General features: G+C 37.5%; 1 protein-coding gene across 2 annotated transcripts; it reads left to right on the top strand.

Moving 5' to 3' along the window:
• The first annotated feature begins 32 nt into the window (after positions 1 to 32).
• Positions 33 to 19167, top strand: LOC112562470 (inactive rhomboid protein 1-like). 2 transcript variants are annotated; one of them, XM_025235754.1, is made up of 15 exons: positions 33 to 162; positions 1363 to 1451; positions 2244 to 2535; positions 3667 to 3720; positions 4205 to 4302; positions 6421 to 6534; positions 7423 to 7534; positions 7806 to 7880; positions 9409 to 9567; positions 10784 to 10872; positions 11659 to 11722; positions 12415 to 12597; positions 12841 to 12941; positions 16495 to 16648; positions 16989 to 19167. In XM_025235754.1, exons 2-15 carry the CDS (start codon positions 1372 to 1374, stop codon positions 17430 to 17432), a joined length of 2019 nt encoding a protein of 672 aa, XP_025091539.1. In that variant the 5' UTR covers positions 33 to 162; positions 1363 to 1371; the 3' UTR covers positions 17433 to 19167. The 2 variants fall into 2 exon arrangements, with proteins under 2 accessions (XP_025091539.1, XP_025091547.1); XM_025235762.1 differs by lacking the exon at positions 33 to 162 and adding an exon at positions 293 to 435.
• The last annotated feature ends 927 nt before the right edge of the window (positions 19168 to 20094 follow it).

Raw genomic sequence — 20094 nt, 5'->3', positions numbered from 1 at the left:
TTCCTCGGAAGCTGCCGACAAGAGGCAGGGGACAGTACTGTTGAAATACCTGGAAGTGTTCTCCCTTTGAATATTCTTGCGCGGTGCTATGTACTGCATATACACGGAAATATAAGCGTGACAACACAAACATCGACGTCAGAGGAATTCAAAAACTGAATTGTAAGACACCTTTGTTAAGTACCAATAATATCTTGTCCAAGACAGCCAAAAAATGTAGTAGTGCATGCTACTAAATTGGTATATATATTTATGTTATTGAAATACGCAGGTCGGAACGTTGTTGTTACGGGCAAATCTCATACAGTTATCCGGTAGATAACGTACGCAACCAAACGTTTGGAAAACTGAATATGAGTTGTCGGTCAAAGAGAGAGTACGCTGCTTAAACGAATCTGTTTTGGAGAGTACCTTTTAAGTATCTTGCAAGGAAAGGTACATTAATAATTCGTGTGTGTGTGTAAATTAGTAGATTCTAATTTGATTTGAATATCATATACATTTGCTCATTCTTTAAATGCAAAAATGTAATGATTACTAATCATCAAAGTTTCAACATCTTATTTTTATTTATTGCTTGGTCAAGGTTGTTTATTTCAATTTATCATGTGATATATGAAATCATTACATTTGACAGAGGGGCAGTGAAACGGGCCAGTAGGCAGATAATATCGTTTTATGAGATAGCTTTCTACATGTAGAGTCGCTCAACACACGCTTTACACAATTAGGGTTGAAAAAATATAAAATAAAAAGTAGTAAATGTAAATGGGGTTAGTTTTTAGTTAGTAAAGGGCAAAATCATAGACCCAGAAAGTAAAACGCTGAAAAAATTGAAGTTGATCCAGGCTTCTTGCCATGATGAAAATGAGATTCAACTTCATGCTCCATAAAATTATTATAAACAACATTTGTGGAAGGTTCTAGAGAAGTGCCAGAAGCTGACGAATAAAATTACTGTTAAAATAGTATATTTTGCTCACAAGTTTCTTGTTTGAGAAAGATAGGCTGCTTTAAAGAAATCTACTATGCTTTCAATGCCTGATTGTTAGTGACAGTTGATGTTTTGAAATTCATGAATTGTCAAACACTGAAAGAAGAAATTGGGGTATGAAACCAAGCCCAGAATTTTATGCATAAAGAACATTTTACTTAATATTGAGACAAGGTGCTAGTAAATCTTTAGGAATGCAAGAATTTTAATTTAGGACTGAATTTTGTGGCTTTGCATTTTTTGTCTGTATGAAACGAAAATAAAGCATGTTCATTATATGCCAAAATTTTGCTTGTTGGTAGTATTTAGTCATCTAGAAAGATTCCTGAACTTGTAAGTAATTTTTTTTTATTTTCTTTTTATTGCAGTTGCCAAATATGGATCATATGACACGTGTAGGTCAGAGATCTCCTAGCAGATCAGGATCCCAGGGACAGAAAATGCATCAAATTGGAAGGTTTGCTAACTGTGCTGATATTTAATATGCTGGAATAATAATTAAAATTAAAATTCACAGAATGTATTCACTTTTCATATAAAATTTGCATTTACTTTCATTTGATAAATAACAAAGAGCTTAACAGTCTGCTTGCAAGTCTACCTTATATGCATACATACCATGCATCCCTTTACTGGTGCCAGCTGACGAGCGGTCATACCGAGTCTGTTGGTACTGATCTGTAGGGGGAAAAATCTGAAAGGATGCAGCACCTGACAAAGCTCATCACTTAGGAATGTCCTTATCGTGATGATAAGCAGATCGTGCATGGAATGACCAGTTGTCTCATTCATGTTTGCCAACCAGTTATTCTGTCCACCTTGTCATGGATTTCCCTCTGATGTACCCTAAAGAATAAACTTAGGGTATTGTTCTAGGTCACATGTATGATACATGCCAACTTGCCCTACTCCACAGTTATAAGAAGAGGTTTCTGGTGTCCTACAAGGATGGCGATAATGCTTCATATAAAGTCATTGGTTTTGTGTATTTTTTACTGATACCAGCTGATGAGGGGTTTATGCTGGTCTTCTGGTACTGTTTGTTGGGTCATGATGCCATCCTTCAGAAGGGAAGCTTCTAAGTACTTAAAGCTGTTATCTCCTCAAGCTATATTTTTGTTTAGTATTCCTGTACATACGCCACATATGCAAAAATATTGCTTTTTCCTGCAACATAGGCATCAATTCCTTTTACCTTTGAAGAAAATATGGGAATGGCTTTTAATTGATCTTTGTGTCTGTATGACAGGAAAGTAAGGAACAGCGTGGCTGACTTCTTTGGAGTTGGAGAGGAAAGCGAAAGACAGAGTTCGCGCTGGGACCAAAGACGTAAACGCTATGCAGGATCAATAGGTAGATTAAAACACTCCTACATTAGGCAGGATGCTGATGATGAACCAGATGCAGGTCCTCGCCCAATTGTAGATCCTCTTCATCGTCCTAGTCGTTTGTCATCTGCAAGCACCCGTTTGTCAACACGCAGACCAACACGGAAGGAATCTGTGGCAGTCATGACCATAAAAGGAATTGGAAAATTTATGGTGAGTTTTGCTTAATTTGTATGTCAGCTGTGCATTTGCCATTTATTTTAGTAATGTTAGTAATAATTTCTGCCACCTATTGATTTGACCGTTTGCTGATTCAACCACATGTGAGTGGATTCACCCTCTTGTCTCAATCAATTTAACCACCAAGAACATAAGTTACTATTCAGGGTAATGACACATTAATTGCTTATTGTATGTAAACAAAACAAAGCTACATTGTTTTCTTCAATACAAATTAGTTGCATAATATATATAGACCAGTCACCATTGTTATGCAATGAAAAATGGATGCAGTTTGAAATAATATTGATCAGCAAAAAAAAACCATATATTCCTTGCTTAGTTTAATATAGCCAGTAGCAGAGCATTGGCTTGGCACAGCCATATGACTCATGGCCTAAACAACAGGCCTGCTTAGTGCATTGAGTGATTTGTAAAATTACAAAGCATAGCTGTTAGTCAAATTAAACCTGTGAGCTGAGTATAGAACATTCCAGTCATCCGCCCTCTAGAACCATTCCAGTTTCTCATCCGGCCCCTTGGGAAAATTAATTGCCCACCCCTGCTCTAGATTAAAAGCTATTTCACTGTTATATGTGATAACATGCCTTCTGTTATCTGACCAAGCATTTCCAGCAAGTATTTAAAGAAATCCTGAGCATATTGTATGATATGCAAATTAAAGCTGTAATTTATTTTCACAAGTCTCTCTCTCTCTCATACTCACATTCACACGTGTGTGCACACGCAAACAATAAAATAGAGATCAAGGTGGGTAGATCAACCGTGGGTGAAAAAGGAAATTCATTTATTCTCTGGCCAAAATTATCCCCATAATTTCCACTTTTCTTTGCCCCTCCAGACTACACTGTTAGTCTTTTGTTATCTGATCTGTGTTTGTGCATGTGTTCTCCCGCACATTTGAATGATCAGGTGTTTATTTACATGCTACATTATATGTGGAAAACATTCTTTTTGTCTACTAGCTTCTTCTATCTAGAAGGAAATGTTTTTAAATTCTGCTGCTGACATTTAGAGAAGTAAGTAATTTATATATATCTATGAAATTTATTATAATGTAGTGATGGAGTTTTAAGTTTAATATTGAATTTAATGCAATCTTAGGCTAAAAGGAAGTCTAAACAGGAAGACAGGAAAAGCCGTGGTACTGGTGTAGATGTGAGTATTGTATGAGCGAAATTAGTGAACTAAAATATTCCCTTTTAATGGCAGTCTCTCTCTCTCACATACACACACTTGTACTCATGCATGCTTGGCCACTGGTAAAAATATTTGTGGACATTGGTCCTAACGTATGCACAAGAACAATTAATTTTTAAAGAAATGAAACAGAAATTTAATAGACAGCCAGACAAGTATGGCAGTTATGACATGCTACATAGAACGTAATCCAGTTACACATTTTGTTGTGAAAGCATACTAATAGATCTTTACATACTATAAAACATCTTGACATTTAAAAGCCATGAACATGAACTTGTCACCACAGTCACTCAGCAGCTCAATAAAAGATCATTTAAACTATCAGCTTAAAAACAATTTCTGGAGTCCTTACTGAACACATCTTTTCTTAGAAATGAGAAAAGAAAGATGTAGCACTCTGTGAATTGGTCAACAATTCTGTTTTCTGATTTCCAATCAGCATGGAGGAGAGGATGCCTTCAGTCTTGTTGATGATGTATTTTATGATGAAGCAAGGGCAGAGCAGACCAGAGCTAAGGAAAGCACAATAGAACAAGAGTAAGTGCCAAATATTTACAACCAAGTGTTTTTATGTGCTTATGATCTGTGGTGACCTTTTTTTCTCTATGCTGTCCTGCAGGTCTCTCTAGCTGGATGTATAAAAATACTTGTCTATAATCTGATTTTCATATAAAACAGACATTTAATAAAAAAGGAAGACCTTGAAATTGTTTGTTACTGTATGAAGTTCTTGTAGCACAAATACTGTTTTTGTGGCAAAATATATTTGAGTGACATTAAATGATTTCATCTAAGAAGCTGTTAAAATTTTTCCCAATTACTGGATAATTCCACAAAAACATGTATCAGTACAAGAGATTAATTTTTGAGACTTAAAGAAGATCAGTCATTTTTCTTAATTAAGAAAATATTCTAAGATATTGATCTGTGGAAGTGTTATATTAAAATAGCACCAGAATATTTAATTTACTTGTTAGTTATTAATATAAGTTTATGTAAAGAGACATTCCACATTTCCAGCAAATTGAACTTCAGATTTTGCTGTAAAAAAACTTTTTTTTTTTATTCTCCATATTGTGTTTCTTTTGTTAATACAACTATTGTAGTTATGATCCTAATTAGTATCATTATCAAAATTTACAATAGTATAGATGAGAACCCTGTTTTCTATCCTTGAAATGCAAGTTTTCAGACCAGAAGTAAAAAATTGTGACAGGGGCTTGGCTATTAGACTCCCATAATAACAGGGAGAGGATTTTGAGGCCAACAGTACACGTCAGTGAACATATGTCGATATTATTGTGATCTTGATTCCTGATGTCAGAAACTGCTTTGATTGTGAGTGATAAATTAAAGAAAATATATCATGACATTTGATAATGGTAGTAAAATATCAGCTGTCATCTTGGTTTATTACACCATGTCTAGCATGGTGGGACATGAGATCTAAATTTCTAACATTTTCAGAGCCCTTGACACCAGTGTATATATATACACACTGATGTTTTGGAGCTCTCTTATGTGATTTACATAAGTTTCTGTAGGATAGAAAATGTTGGAGAATGGTAATGATCCTGATAATGGGTTTGTAGCTGTTGCTATATGTTTCTTTATAGATAGATGATGAGATTATAGGCATATCCTATCTTGCTATTTCATGCATCTGTATGCACTTCTATTTAGAGAAACAAAACTAGTAAGAGGCTCACATTTACAGCTAGTGAATCTGATACTCACAGTTGATCAGTTGACCTTTTTTTGTCTGTTAGCTTCCAATTTCCAGACACCTTTCAACAAAGCTCAGCTGATTTTAAGATTAAGCATTCCACCCACCCTTCTCACCATTTTTCTTTTTGAATTGCCTGTCGTTATCAAAATGAGTGTCACATCTATATAACTGAAGAGTTTGGAGAGACATGTGCCTATGATCATATCATTTGGTGATTCTCAAAGAAATAATAATCTTTGAAATTTTTATGAAATTTTCTTCATTTGCAGTTTTGTATTGGAGAAATATTACTAAATTCTACTGTTTTGATTATTTTTATGGACATTTTTGGATTTTTGAAATTGTTTATTTTATATGAACGTTATTCTTATCATTGCTTTGTCAGAATAGTAATCTAATCTACAGTAATAGTAATAAATTTGTAATATCCTGAAAATATTTGAAATGAATTAAGAATTTGTAATGAAATAAGAAGTATTTTGCATTTTATGTAATACTTTAGAGTAATACTTTAAATTGCATAACAAATCACTGAATTTAAAAGAAATTTAGTTTTGAAAATTTTCTTCTGGAAAAGGGTTGTTTAAATCTTGTCATATTTTCTTTTACTAATGGGGAAGGAATTTAATCACACAATCAGGACTTTCAGCAAGCAGTGTTAATAATTAAGAATCACTTGCATTTATCTAAAAAATTTAAAAAGCTTTGTTTTTGTTTAGTTGAATTAATGTTCTGTTTCTGCATAATTGTGCGCGTTGTTAAGGGTGTTTTTGTTAACGTGCATAGGCTGCCTGGACGACCAGCCCCAGGCTGGCGACGCCAGCCACCCCAGGCCCTCCCTCCACTCCTGGCACTGATGTGGTTGATGCCCCTGATTTTGGCATGAGCCGCATTAAAAAGAAAGTGCTGGATACTGCTACTTGCAGGGACAAGCGCACCGTAGGTATTGGAGCAATGGGTCGCCTGTTGAGGCCGAGTATCCAAAGTGTAGTCTTTACCAAAGATCTCACAATGCAGCTTGATGAAATGGAAGATCACAGGTGAGATATTCAGCATCTGAAAAATTTTCTGATTTCACATTTTGGTGGCTTTGTTAGAATGATTTGTTTTTCTTTTTTATTTTCTTGAGTATAATTCTATCCTCCCGCAAAGAGATTCACATACGGACAACGGATATTCTCACTCTGTGCTGCTAAGCAGAACTATTTCACATCACATTCAGCACTCTGACTCAAAGGCTACATTCAAACACTTTCTGAAAACATATCTTTTCACCAAGTACTATCTCTGAATTACTATTCTCAACTCCCTGACAATGCTAACCATCATGTAATGACTCCGTCTTAGACTTTTTATATCCCTTCATACCTTCATCCATTGCTTTACGTTCCACTCTTCTACCTCATCTTTATGTTGTTCATTGTCCCTACACGTACCTCACTGTCCACTGGCTATTATATTTCATTTATCATTATTGGTCTGCACAGAGAGAGTTATCTATCTTGGTCGTGATGCTAGACGTTATAAGTTCACATTATTATTATAATTCAAGAAAGAATGCAGCTCCTGCATAACAAATTGCTACACACTGTGTGCCTGGCTAATTATTAAAATCTCACTAGCTGGTGCTGGAAAAGGCTTGAGGCAGCTTACCCACTCTGATGTGCATGCAAAATAAACTCTATTGTTACTGTGATGATTATTATTTCTGTTGTTAAATAAATTTTAAACCTTCTTGTATTCCAGTGTCAGATCACCTATTTCATTTTCCATTCTCAGACCTAACATTAAAGAGATTGAATTGTCTTTTTTATTTTAAATTTACTTCAAAAGAGCTTTATGTAGAAGCTGCGAGTAGTCTCTGGTTTAATATACATTGATTGTACCACTAAAATAACTACATTTTTATACTTGCTCCTTGATTGCAGGCCTTACTTCACATATTGGGCTACCTTTGTTCAGATAGTAGTTTTCATTGTGGCTGTGGCAGTGTATGGCACTGCACCATATGGAATAGGGCGAGAAGTGGAGAACAAAGTTGTAAGCATTTTAAACTTCTTGCTTGAATATTACTATAAACTGTTTCTTTTAGAGCACTTATTTTTTGCTAAATTTACATCTCTAAAGAGGAATGGATAGGGAAGCTTAATTCTTTTCTTATGTTTCGCTCTTACAAAAGCAAACGTCTTGACAAGCACATCTACTTTTTCATAGACTGATAGACTGCAAACTAGATAGTGTCACAAAAGGCATAAAAATATGAACTAATAAAGGACTAACTGACTTTTTATGTTGTAATGTTCTTTTCCAGGTGCGTATGTCAAATCTGGCACGGGAAACACAATCCCACATTGAGCAGAGAAATATCTGGTTTGGACCAAGACAGGTAAGATTAAATCAAATTTAGGGGTTAGGGTGCAGAACAATGTATTTAATTAACATGTGAAATTGATCACACAGAGGGGTTCAATATTTTTTGCTTCACATGCATCAAAACATTGGCATTCTGGATTTGGAAATTGTGGCCTCAAATTTTGAACCAGACTCTAGTAATGAAAAGCTGATCAAACTGGCAAAAACTGGTGTCGCAGAGGATTAGCTTACAAATAGTAAGAAGATTTTTTTTCATGCCTCAGTTTGGCAATTGTTATTCAAGAAGTTGCTGAGCCAGTGATGTCTGTATGAAAAACAGAATGCCATTGCAAAACTAAATGAATCTCCTTCTGCTTTACTTGCATTAAGTGATTATATGGTCAGTAGAACTTTGAGAGATCCTCACATGCAAATGAAGGCAGTGCTCCATTCTTTCACAAAGGTATAATGCAGTCAATACAAGTCTGTCTGCATCATTCCCATAAGTTATGCCTTTCCACAAATAAGATACATTCCATGTTTCTCAAAGATGGTAAACTATAAATCAAGGTCACATTGGCCAGTCAGTAAAAATTTTAATAATTTTGCAGTAACACTTGGCACTTGTAACACTTGGCTGCAAAGTTGCTAATGCTATTCTGGTATTGCTTGACACTTTTCTTGTAATACATCATGTATTAGAGTAAATGTCTTTTCTTTTGTGAAAGAGTAAGCAAACATGGCAGCCTTCATTACTAGGCCAAAGCTGTGTTTTAGACACGATTGTAAGCGCAGCCCAAAATGATTCAGAACATTAGTATCAATCCTTTAATCCCAGATTACCATTTCCCTTGACAAATCCTAGAGATATGCACACCGAGAAAACCGCGGTCATCCTGGTATGTTTCCAAAGTAAATAGTACTGCATCTTCAGCTGGGTTAGGTTCCTGACCTAAGCTATTGCCAACAGGCAAATGATACTACCCAAATTTTACCATCAAAATACAGTTTGTGGTCAGATAAAGGGACGAAAAACAAATTAGCAAAGATTTGAAACCAGATCAATTTATGTTGATGGTTCATCTGTCTGACCAAGTTATAAAGCAGATGCTTGGTAACAAATATGAATAAAAACATTCAGATTCAGTGCAGAGAGTCCACAGAATATTCTGTCAATGATGCAAAGAATATTCATATATTCAGAGCTGTCCAGATAGCCTAACTGGATTACCTACAGGCATTCTGATGACATGGTAAAAGGTAGGCATCTTAAATGCTGAGCTCGTCAAGAACTGGAATAGAAATTGTGGGGCAGGGGAGGTAATTAGGTGTTACTTGTGGAGGATGAAATACAAAAGAATCTTACATTGTGTGGTCTTGATATATCTGTTAAGAAACATTTGATGCCAGAAAGTAAGTTCCTCACAGAAAAATGTCCAGTATTGTTTCGTTTACTTTGTTTCAGACTCATGAACCTATGTTTTTTAAGTGAACAACAGGTCATAAAAAGACAGTTGACACTGAGAACAAATCTAGCCCATGATTAATAATGTCTCTTGCAGGCAGACCTTATCCATCTGGGGGCTAAATACTCCCCATGCATGCGTGTTGACCACAATCTGGAGATCGCCATTGACCTTGATAAAAAAGAGGAAAATTCATCAGCTTGCTGTGTTCGTAATGATGGATCAGGATGTGTTCAGAGGATAAAGTCTCAGTGTGTATGTACATCTCTTGTCAGTGCTTTAACTTGTGTAAGCATTGTCCTTGCCTTTTTTTGAGGGAGTTAAGGTCTGCCTATGATATATATTTTTTTTAAATAACTGAGAAAACTTTGTGTGTGTTGGGGTTCCAACATCATTTTCCAGGCAACAGAATTAAATAATTAAAGATTTTGAGAGCTGTTAATCAAATCATGATACAGTCAAATCTCCCTACTATGCCACCCCGCTACTATGCCACTCTCGGTATTATGCCACTTTTGCTTGGTCCCGACTATAAATTCAATGTAAAAAAAAATTTACTATGCCATCCCCTACTCTTGCTACTATGCCACTTTTTTGTGATTGTTAAAAGGCACAAGTTGTGAAATTCCGCGCAGTGCTCGATTATTATACTCTAGGGTAGTGTGGGACATGGTAGTTAGGTGGACGGAACCTAGCACGCACACAGGGAGGGTGGAGGCTGGCGATGGGGGGGGGTGGTCGCTGGCCGGGTGACAGTCACGTGACAGAGGGAGAGCGGGAGGGGGTCGACTAGCGACAGGATGCAGGTGCGAGGATGTGGTTGGGAGGGGTGGAGGATGAAGAGGTGAGGGGGAGAATGAGAGGAGACAGCTAGTGCCAGCCGACTATTCTTGAGAGTTTTGGACTGATGGGTAACTTGAGCAAATAAAGCTGTTTTTACGAACCCTCCGTATTATGCCACTCTCGCTACTATGCCACTTTTGCTCGGTCCCGGTAGGTGGCATAGTAGGGAGATTTGACTGTACATCGAAATACCTTCTAAGCAAGTCAAAATACGTTCATGCAACTTAAATAGTGAGACTTTTTCCCCCCCTTGTGGAATGATCTTTATGTTTTAACGTTGTGTGTCTTTGCTTCAGTTCTGCTGCTGTTATACTGGATAGTTGATTTGTTCCCTTAGTGTGGGAGGCAGTGCAGCAGGAGAAAGAAAGATTTTTGTTCACATTCATATTTGATTATTAGCATGTATTTGTACGTGGTTGCATATGTCTACTGTATATTAAGGCATAAACTGTTAACTGACACACATAGTAGTTTATACACTTTTTTTTTTTTTTAAAATAAAGGGAGATCTTTAAAAAAAATTCTGTTTGCATTTCACAGTAACCATAGCTCAAAGCTTTTAATTAGTGGCTGATTGACCTGAATATGGTGTGTGCAATGTTTATGTGTGTGTGGTCATGATCATTAGGGCTCATTATCCTCATGGAAGAAATGGTCAACATCTAACCCAGGTCCAAAAGGCCGTGTGTCTGGCTCTGTATGTGGACAGGATCCCAAGTGAGTGCAACTTTCCTTACACGCACTTTATTAGTTTTAATGAATATAATTCACAAATTTTATCAAAGATAAGATAATAGTTACTGGTGGTGTTAGAGGTATTTGTAGTTTTCCAAACTGGAAAATGTGAAGCTAGGAACGATAAACCTTCACATTTTGATGAACATAAAATACGAGTTTTACAAATTAAGTTTAAAGACATATGTTAATTTATTAATAGTTCCAGTTATTTTGAAGAAACAGCAAGCAAGTGGAATGAGGATGAAATTGCTGTCTCTCTTAAAGCTTTGCATTTGATGACATTTCTGGCATAGGAAGATGCTTGGCTTTTTTTTTGGGAGGGGGGGGTTGACTCCATGCTGACAATGAACAACGTTCCCATTCTTGCCACCTCAGTATCTTTTTTTTTTTTTTTTTTTTTTTTGAGATGGCAGCTTACCCCATTGTCCCCCTAGTTCCTGCACCAGTGAATGAGTATACTCAAATATGCTAAAGCCTAAAGTTTTATGATTCTGGATAATCTAAAATTTTATTTTCCTGAGAAAAATGTATTATTTACAGTGAGTTTTGAGCTAGGTTGTTTTTTTGTTTTTTGAGAGCTATCAATTTTGGTTATTTATTTTTATGTTAGAAGAGGTCATTGCACTTTGTTTTTAGAAGAATAATCATTAGCAGGGCTTAGAGCATATGACCTCTCGAAAAAGATTAGTTTAGGCATGAAAGACAGCACAACTGATACCCACCCCAGCATAAGGATTGTGACATATAATTGCATGTTCCTTTCAGCTACTGTTTAAACCCACCCTCAACAACTCCATATGAATGGCCTGATGATATCACCAAGTGGCCAGTAAGTTGACCGGCTACAACTGTTGATTTATCAGAACTGTTTTTTGATCATTTTCTTTTGTTCAAATGGTGCATGTTGCTTAGAAAAACATGGTAGTAATGACTCAGATAGAGTGGGTGTGTGTGTGTGAAGCTGTGAGGGTTGGCAGTGGTCACTTAGGTATTTTCATACGTGTGTTTTTTTATACTGTGTTTTAGTTTTGGTCATGAAATGAATTTTTAAAGTGAGAAAAGCCCTTTAAAAAAATTAAGTAGATTGTAAGTTAATAATTTCCCCTGTGGGACCACGGGGTATGCTTGCCTAGCGAGCATTGTAAGATTAGGGTCCCTGCCATCCAGCCAGGCATGTCGTAAGAGGCAACTAAGGTGGACACCTCACCTAGAGGTAAATTAGGTTGTGGTAGGGCTAACAAAAAAAAGGATGTTACAGAAACCAATACCAGAATATTCGTTCGGACTCTGGTTGAGGCCTTATGTGCAACCTGATGCACGAAGAGCATTAGATAGATAGATAGAAGTTAATAATTTAAACCATTTTAGTTCAAATTATATTCACAAATTCAGTTTATGATCTTTAAAACACATAATCTTAGTATTGCTAGAAGCCGGCTATTCCAATAAAAAAAAATTCTGTACCTTGTCTACAAACTTCCTACTGCAGTTTTTACCTTAAATTTCTATGTGATTTTGTAGCTGTGTACGGAACGTGAGCCTAACCAACACAATGTATCAAGTACTAAAGACCGGCATATGAACTGTGAAGTTTTGGGTCATCCATGCTGCCATGGAATTCAGGGAGAATGTATTATTACAACGCAAGAACACTGTGATCTGAAACGAGGCTTCTTCCATAAAGATGCCTTTTTATGTTCACAGGTGAATTTCCAAAATGCTTTTCTAAATAAAGATACCAACAAGAAGAGGTATTTTAATTCATGTAAAATTTATATATTACTGAATCTGAAAGAAAGAGATTACTGTATTGAAAATTATAGCTTATTTTTAATCCCAAGACATTAATTGCCAATCTCATCAGAAACATTTTACGTTTTGTTTGTAGCAATGTTCATTTAACCTTTTTCAACAATGGAAAGTAAGATATTTTTTTATCATTTATAGGTGAATTGTTTTAAGCAAATCTGTGGCATGATACCATTTGCTGATGACGCTAAGCCAGATCAGTTCTACCGCCTGTGGACTTCCATTTTCCTGCACAGCGGGTATGACTCTGCAGGCTTTGTGTGCATATATCTATAGTTTCCACTTGCCTTGTTTTAAACTACAATTTCTTTGGCTTGTCACTTATAAATGCTTCAAATTTTAAATCTTTAACATCCAGTTACTGCGATAGGGATATGCATTATGCCAATACAAACTCTCACCCATGTCCATTCACATGTGCACACATACATATGTGCATACATGAATACATATTGAATACATGTGTGACTTTGCAAGACACTTTTAAAAGCTGTCTTTCAAGATACTTTGGATGAAGTTTGATGCTGAGTGGGGCCAGAGAAAGAACTGGCTTACCAGGAGTGGTCTGGTCATCCCATACAGGATCAGCTCACCATTGCTTAAGACAGGCCTGAGTGGCAAGTTTTGTAATCTGCCGTTTCTATCCATGTGCTTTCTCTAACAACTGTTTGCAGTTGTGGGATGAATGAATGACATAGATGATGATCTTTTGGCTCTTCTGGTCTGGCCTGGTCGTTTGAAATGGTCTTGCTAAGGGTTTATTCCTGGCTCTCTAATGTTATTTTGTTTTTCAGGAGAGCCTTGACTTCCTTTTAAGAGCTGGAAGTCAGTAGTTGTGGATATTGCGCTCTCCATTTTGGCTAGCTTGTTTGCTCTTTTCGGCAGTGCTAGCTTATGCAGATAACCACAGAAACACCACCTTGTTCTTGGTGAGGGTGCAGAGACCATTGTGGAATTGCTTGGTCAGGTCAGTGAGCCTGCATGCTAGTAGCTGAAGAGTAGACAGGGAGTCTGTAAGAAACAATGCTATGCGTGTTGCAGCCATTTTCAAATGCTTGGTGAACTGCAGTAGTCATCAGATGGAGTTCAGCTGTGTAGTTGGAGCTTCAGTCATTGGATGGGGAGGAGAGAGAGTGTGACACACCACTACCTCGGTTCCTGTGAAACTTTTCCAGATGGTGTTTTAGTGCTTGATACTATTGTTGATACACTTTTGATGCTGATAGGAGTTATTTTATCCCTGTTGCAGTATTCTTGGTTTTTAAACCTAAATGTGAATACTGGCCCCAGGAAACCAGGCATGTGGGCAATAGTTTAAACTTAACTCCTCCTACCTACTTTAACATAAACTAGCAGGAGAACCACACCAACGATAATGACACATCAATAACTCAGTTTTCACTACACACGCTCACTCCTGCTGTTCCCCGAGCACAAGATTCAACAACGTGTGATTAAACATATAATAATAAAAGATTTATTTAACATAAAAAACCATGAAAATACAAAATGACTCGTACTATCCATGCTAAAACGTACTTCCGCTATGATGGTGCTTGTTAAAACTACTATTCACTCTTGCATGCATGTGTACATCAACTTTGCTCTCAGTTGTTACAGTTGTTCTTGTATGTACAGTGGTGGTTAAGTGGAGACCAATATTCCAGCCAACAGTCATGGCACTCCAATGACTTTTTCTCGAAAGATTCTTCCAACTGTCCGTTGCCTCTCCTATTTGATCCGCCAACCACGTCAGAGAGCGACGACTACTCTCCCGGCGACACAAATTTGAGCCCTGTTCCAGTTCAGGGACATACACGTGGTGTCTTTCATGACTGCAATGCCACGTACAGCCATTGGACAACCACCACCTTGATGCGAAGTTCTCTAGCCTTTTGGAGTGTGGGTGAACGTTCTCCTTTGAGAACAACTTTTGATGGTCTTTGGCATCGAATGTCTACCTCTCACAGGTAGTGAAAGTCTTGGTCACATAGCCCTTTGATTTCCACGGCGATAGTAGGCAGTCCTGACAGTTCCTCATTTCTGACTCGCCCCCTTGTGTCCTTCCATGTTAGTCCTCTTGGCCTCGGTCTCGAGGTAAAAGTGAAGTTGGCGTTAGAGATGTTGAAGTCGTTTCGACTGCTGACTGGCTGCTCTGTTCACGCTGACATCATGCCAAGAAGTGTCTTGCAAGGGTCCTGGTTCCCTTTTCTTTTTTTTTTTTGCTTCACACATTTGCACAGACACATACAATGAGAGATGCCATTGGTTACTCACCATCCAATCATCAAGTAGCCAACGCCAGCAAGAGGGAAGTCACCCATGCTGACACTCTGCCCTGCCCTCAAGTGGCGTGGTGGACAATTGGACTAATCCCCCCTCCCTGTGTCAACCTGCTAGATTCTGGCAGACAGGTGTGGGAGACCCCTGAGATCGCTCTCACCAAAGGCACCGTTGACACCTCTGCCAGCTGGCTGGTCGCGTCTGGCGGGCTGTAACCACTTAAGGCAATCTCCTCTATACAACACCATACACCTCCATAGTGACACATACACCCACTCTTTCTTGCATAAAGGGCTTCAGGCTTGTCAACCAGTCATCCTAGACTCTAATTAGGACTATTGTTACTTAGCCGTTAAGGTTACCACATGACAATCACCTTACTGACCTAGTAATAACTGCACAGACACATTATTTGGGTGGTATTGGCAACTGGTGTGTCTTGTGGCAGGTGGGCCGGGGTCTTCTGTCTAGCAGCTGTAGCTTTTACTCAGGGTTTAGTCCCCCCAAGAACAGTTGTCTTTCTGGCCTTATATGTCTTTCACACCTGGCATTTGACCATAACTGGAGCCCTTCATCCACTGCTGCAGCTGTTCTTTTTTCCTGATCCTCCAGCATAGGACCTGCTGTGGAGAGGCTAGCTGTACAGGCAGGAGAGGCTTACATCTTTTTTCATTAGAGCAGTGCTAGTAAGGGCTAAAAGCGAGAAATGACAAGCATCCAGTGACAGTGACCAACTTTATTAATCCCACAGGGCAATTATACTCAGAAATTGTGCTCATACACAAAAATAAATAAAACAAGTTCTAATTAGTATATAGAGATGAGGACAAGATAAGGATAAGGTTGTCCAGACTTTTTCTTAACACACTTTGTCAGCCGTCTGACCATGGCCTGTTCTACCATTAGAGGAAGTAGGTGAACTGGGGCGCAAGACTGGCCTGCTTGTTTTTTTTAAGCAAGCAATAAAAAATGTTAGGAAAAAATATCATTTTCATAAAATGAAATTTGCAGGACACTTTTCCTCTGCTTGTAGGTTGACTTCACCACAAGTTTCTCAGTACGTGCATTACAGGAAAGCGCCATCATGTGATGGCTGAAAGCATGTTAAGGTGCTGCATTTGAAGTGACCAGCTAACCAATGGGGAAGTGGAGGGAAAAGGGGTGCAAGGTTCCTTCTGGGTTCTAACACTTCTGGTCATAATGAGTCCTTGTAGAAAACCACTTTTCTACTACCTTAAAACAGCAAATACATGGTCAGTGCAGCTTTACTTGATGATTATTCAGTAAGATGAGAAGGAGAGGAGAAAAAGATTGAAAGTAATAACTGAAGTGCCAGCGCACAGCTTGGTGGGAAAGGGTCACAATAAATCTATCGCAGTTAATGGCCAGTCAAATCAGATTAGACAGTCTGGACAAACAAAATGTAGAAAGCCAGTTGTCTACTAACGCAGTGGTGGGCAAGTGAAGTTGGCAGTCCGATTTCTCAAATTTGATTGATTTGTGTTACAGGCTGGTACATCTTTTAGTGTCGGTGATCTTCCAAATGTGGATCATGAGAGATATGGAAAAACTGATAGGTGCCATTCGCATGTCTATTATCTACCTTGGTAGTGGGATTGCTGGCAATCTGGCCAGCTGCACCTTTCTGCCTTACCATGTGGAGGTATGAAAAGTTTCTTGTTTGCTAAAAAAAAAAAAGAGGTTTTGTTAAGCATTAAGATAGTGATTGTGAAATTGTATTTAGGCATGACTGGTGGCTCCTACATCTTCAGACAGCTAATCATTTTTTTCCCAATTTGAAAGATGAAGTGGTTAGCCAGGAAGGAATAAAAGAGATAACTAATAATCCTCTGGAATGTACAGATGCTAAAAGAGTGATATTTGATTTCAGCAAAAATTGGGGAAAATATTTAGAGATGATCATAGTGAATAGTGCTTAAGACTAAACTGGAATGTGTCTTCGTGAATACATTCTGTCCTGAATAAGTTTTTTTTGTCTTCAGACTGGCCCTTCTGGAGCGCAGTTTGGTATTCTTGCCTGCCTTCTGGTGGAGATGCTGCAAAGTTACCAGATGTACCGAAGACCTATTCTTGCCATAGCGAAATTAGCAGGACCCATCCTAGTTCTATTTATTTTAGGTCTTCTTCCTTGGTTTGACAACTGGGCACACCTCTTCGGTTTCATCTTTGGATTTTTGCTAGCTTTTGCACTTATGCCTTATGTCACCTTTGGCAAATTTGACCGTCATCGCAAGATCATCAACATCCTTGTTTGTCTTGGGCTTGCCACTGTTCTCTTTATTGTACTCATTCTTATTTTTTATGTAGCACCACTGACAACGTGTGATTCTTGCCAGTACTTCAATTGCCTTCCTTTCACGGATGACTTTTGTGACAACATGCAGGTGACCTTCAAAAAGACCTCAACATACAGTGCTTTTGGTTAATATTTTGTCTCATTTTGTATTGTTAGTCAGTCCCACTTGATTTCTACTGATAGTAAACTCCCTTCAGATTATTTCACCAACTTTTGGGGTGTGTCCTGATTTCAGATATTGTGTCTGTTAAAGATAAAACATTTGTTTATGTGGACACCAATTTCATGTTTGTCATAATACTGAAAGACCTTGTTAAATTCTGTGATAAGTTCTCAGAAAAACATGGAACAGCCTATGGAATTATTATCGAGGTGTACTATACTTTATAATTATTGATTTATGCAACTGTGGTTTTGCTATTGCCATGCAGTTCTTGTTTTCTTTTACTTTGATACATCATTTATTCTCTAAAGCTATCATTGCATGTAATTCAACTTATATTCCACTCGTTTCTTATTTATTTTTGTCTTTACCATACAGCTATGCGCTTTCGATACCAGTGTTTTATCTGTGACATACTGGTCACTGCATTATTCCTTTATATGAATAATTTCTACTTAGCTTTTTACCCTAAAATTCTCACACACACTGAAAAATTATTTTACTGCTGTTACATTTGAAAATTTGGTAGCTTCTGAGAATACATCTTGTGTATGTCAGAATCCATTCACTTTCCCAACTGTTCATGCATTGGTCATTGTTTGTAACTACGAAAATGAGAATTGACGCATGAGAGCAAATCATCACTCCAGCATTTGTATTTTCTCAGGGTATGGCTCATTGAGTTCTCTACAAGTATGCTTGTTTCCTCCTGTCATATCACCACCTACATACACACCAGTCTGGTGTGAAACCACTCTCTCTCAAGCCAAGTTATTTGTTTTTAAAATAAACCTGCTATTGGTGAAGATATGCTTGTGAAGGATCCTTACATTTCCTAGACCCATTTTAAGCATAATAATACTTGCTGTGTTCATATGTAGTCATAGCTATGATGTTATTAAAGTGTGCTTATTATAGATTTTAAGATGCTAAGAAATGCTACAGTCTGGCAGATAGAAATCACTTAAACTAGATTAAACAACACGGTTTCCATTTTCTAAAATACTCATATTTTCTGTTGTTGCTGTTGGACTTCACAAAGAAATATTTCCACCTCACCTTTCAACCTTGAATTGTTTCAGCTTAAAGCATAGTATATACAAGATTAGTTATCCACATGTGATTTGTGTAAATGAGAATGATTTATATTATAAACTTGAACGATAACATCCTAGAGGAAAATGTTGAAGGAAATCAATCAGAGCTTTTTAATATATTTTGCATTCAAAGGACTTTTGTCCCAAGTGTAAATAAATAAAGAAGGGTAGTTTACATACATTTATCCTTTGATCCCCAAAAGAATGCCTTTGTGGCTTTGAGAGACAATTTTTTTTTAAGCTTTGGTGTATTTAACACATTGAACGTTATGTAGACTTATATGTTAAAATTTTTCACATGAAATAGTTGTCAGTAAAATTATTTGGTATAAATATTATTTTCATTTTGTAATAAACACTGCATTGATTCTCATTTTGTAATAAACACTTCAGTCATAGTTTGCCCAATTTCTCATAAACAATGTTCTGAAGCAGTGTCAAACAATATTTAAGGACTGCTGGTCATTCTAATAAATGTTGGTATGAATATATAGCTCATAGGTTTGCCTTGTGCTGCTTCTCTCATTCTTCATTTTGTATTGGAAGGATTATTTTGTAAAACGGTGAACCTGACTGTTGTAATAAAACTTGGACCTTTCGTGTTATTTTCTGTAATTTGTATCGACTTTAGAGGATCATTTTTTGTGTATAACAAACGAATTATTCATTGCGCTAATCGACCTATGAATATATATATATTAGGGCTTCTGCTAAGGCTAAATTCTTTGGGGTCCCTGGGACCCCTTCATCAGATTTTTAAGGTCCCTGTTCTTTGCCGAAATTTGACGAAAATTGAAGGGGTCCTCTGAACTTTTAATGCGTACTGTACGCAATTTTTTGTGTAAGCAGAAGCCCTGTATATATTAAATATGCAGATGTAAAAGTGGGCAGTTTTGCATCCCCATCTCGTGTAAACTAGAAGTGGTTTTAAAAACTAAAATCAAGACTATAATTTATAGTTCGCGTGTACAATGCCAAACAGTACGCTTTTACAAAAAGAAAAAAAAAATTTGCTAAATGATCACGCAGTTGGTGAGAGGTAGTTATTGTAGGCGTAGCGCTTTTAATGCTGGCGGGAACATATTGGTAACATTTTCTCACATGATTCTTTCTTCTTCATTTTAGTTTAAACGCAAACTGGTATGACTGGACTGCTTGCAGACGATTTTTTTCCTACAACGCACCCGACGAACAAGAGCTAGAATTTTAGAGGAAAATTCTCCTTGGGATCTTCCGTCCTCTTCGCTAATACACCAAAGAGGAACAGGCTGTGGCAAGGGGCCGCGGTGTTGGTCTTAGCACGAACTTATATCCCCTGGAGAGCTGGCAGACGATTTTTTTTCTTTCTTTCACTTAACTGCTAGAACGAGGCTCCATACCAGTAAGCTTCCGGTTTATTCACATTTTTCGATCAACTACTAAAACGAGGCATTAAACGACGTAGCTTCCGATTTATTCACATTCTTTGTAACGGCTCGCCGAGACTAATAGCAGATCACTTCGCAAGAGGCCAAGAGTGAGTCTGGGCATAC

This window comes from Pomacea canaliculata, linkage group LG1 (genome assembly GCF_003073045.1).
Source record: "Pomacea canaliculata isolate SZHN2017 linkage group LG1, ASM307304v1, whole genome shotgun sequence".
NCBI lineage: Eukaryota > Metazoa > Mollusca > Gastropoda > Architaenioglossa > Ampullariidae > Pomacea > Pomacea canaliculata.
Note: the sequence above shows the minus strand (reverse complement) of the source record. Positions and strands in the feature narration are given on the sequence as shown.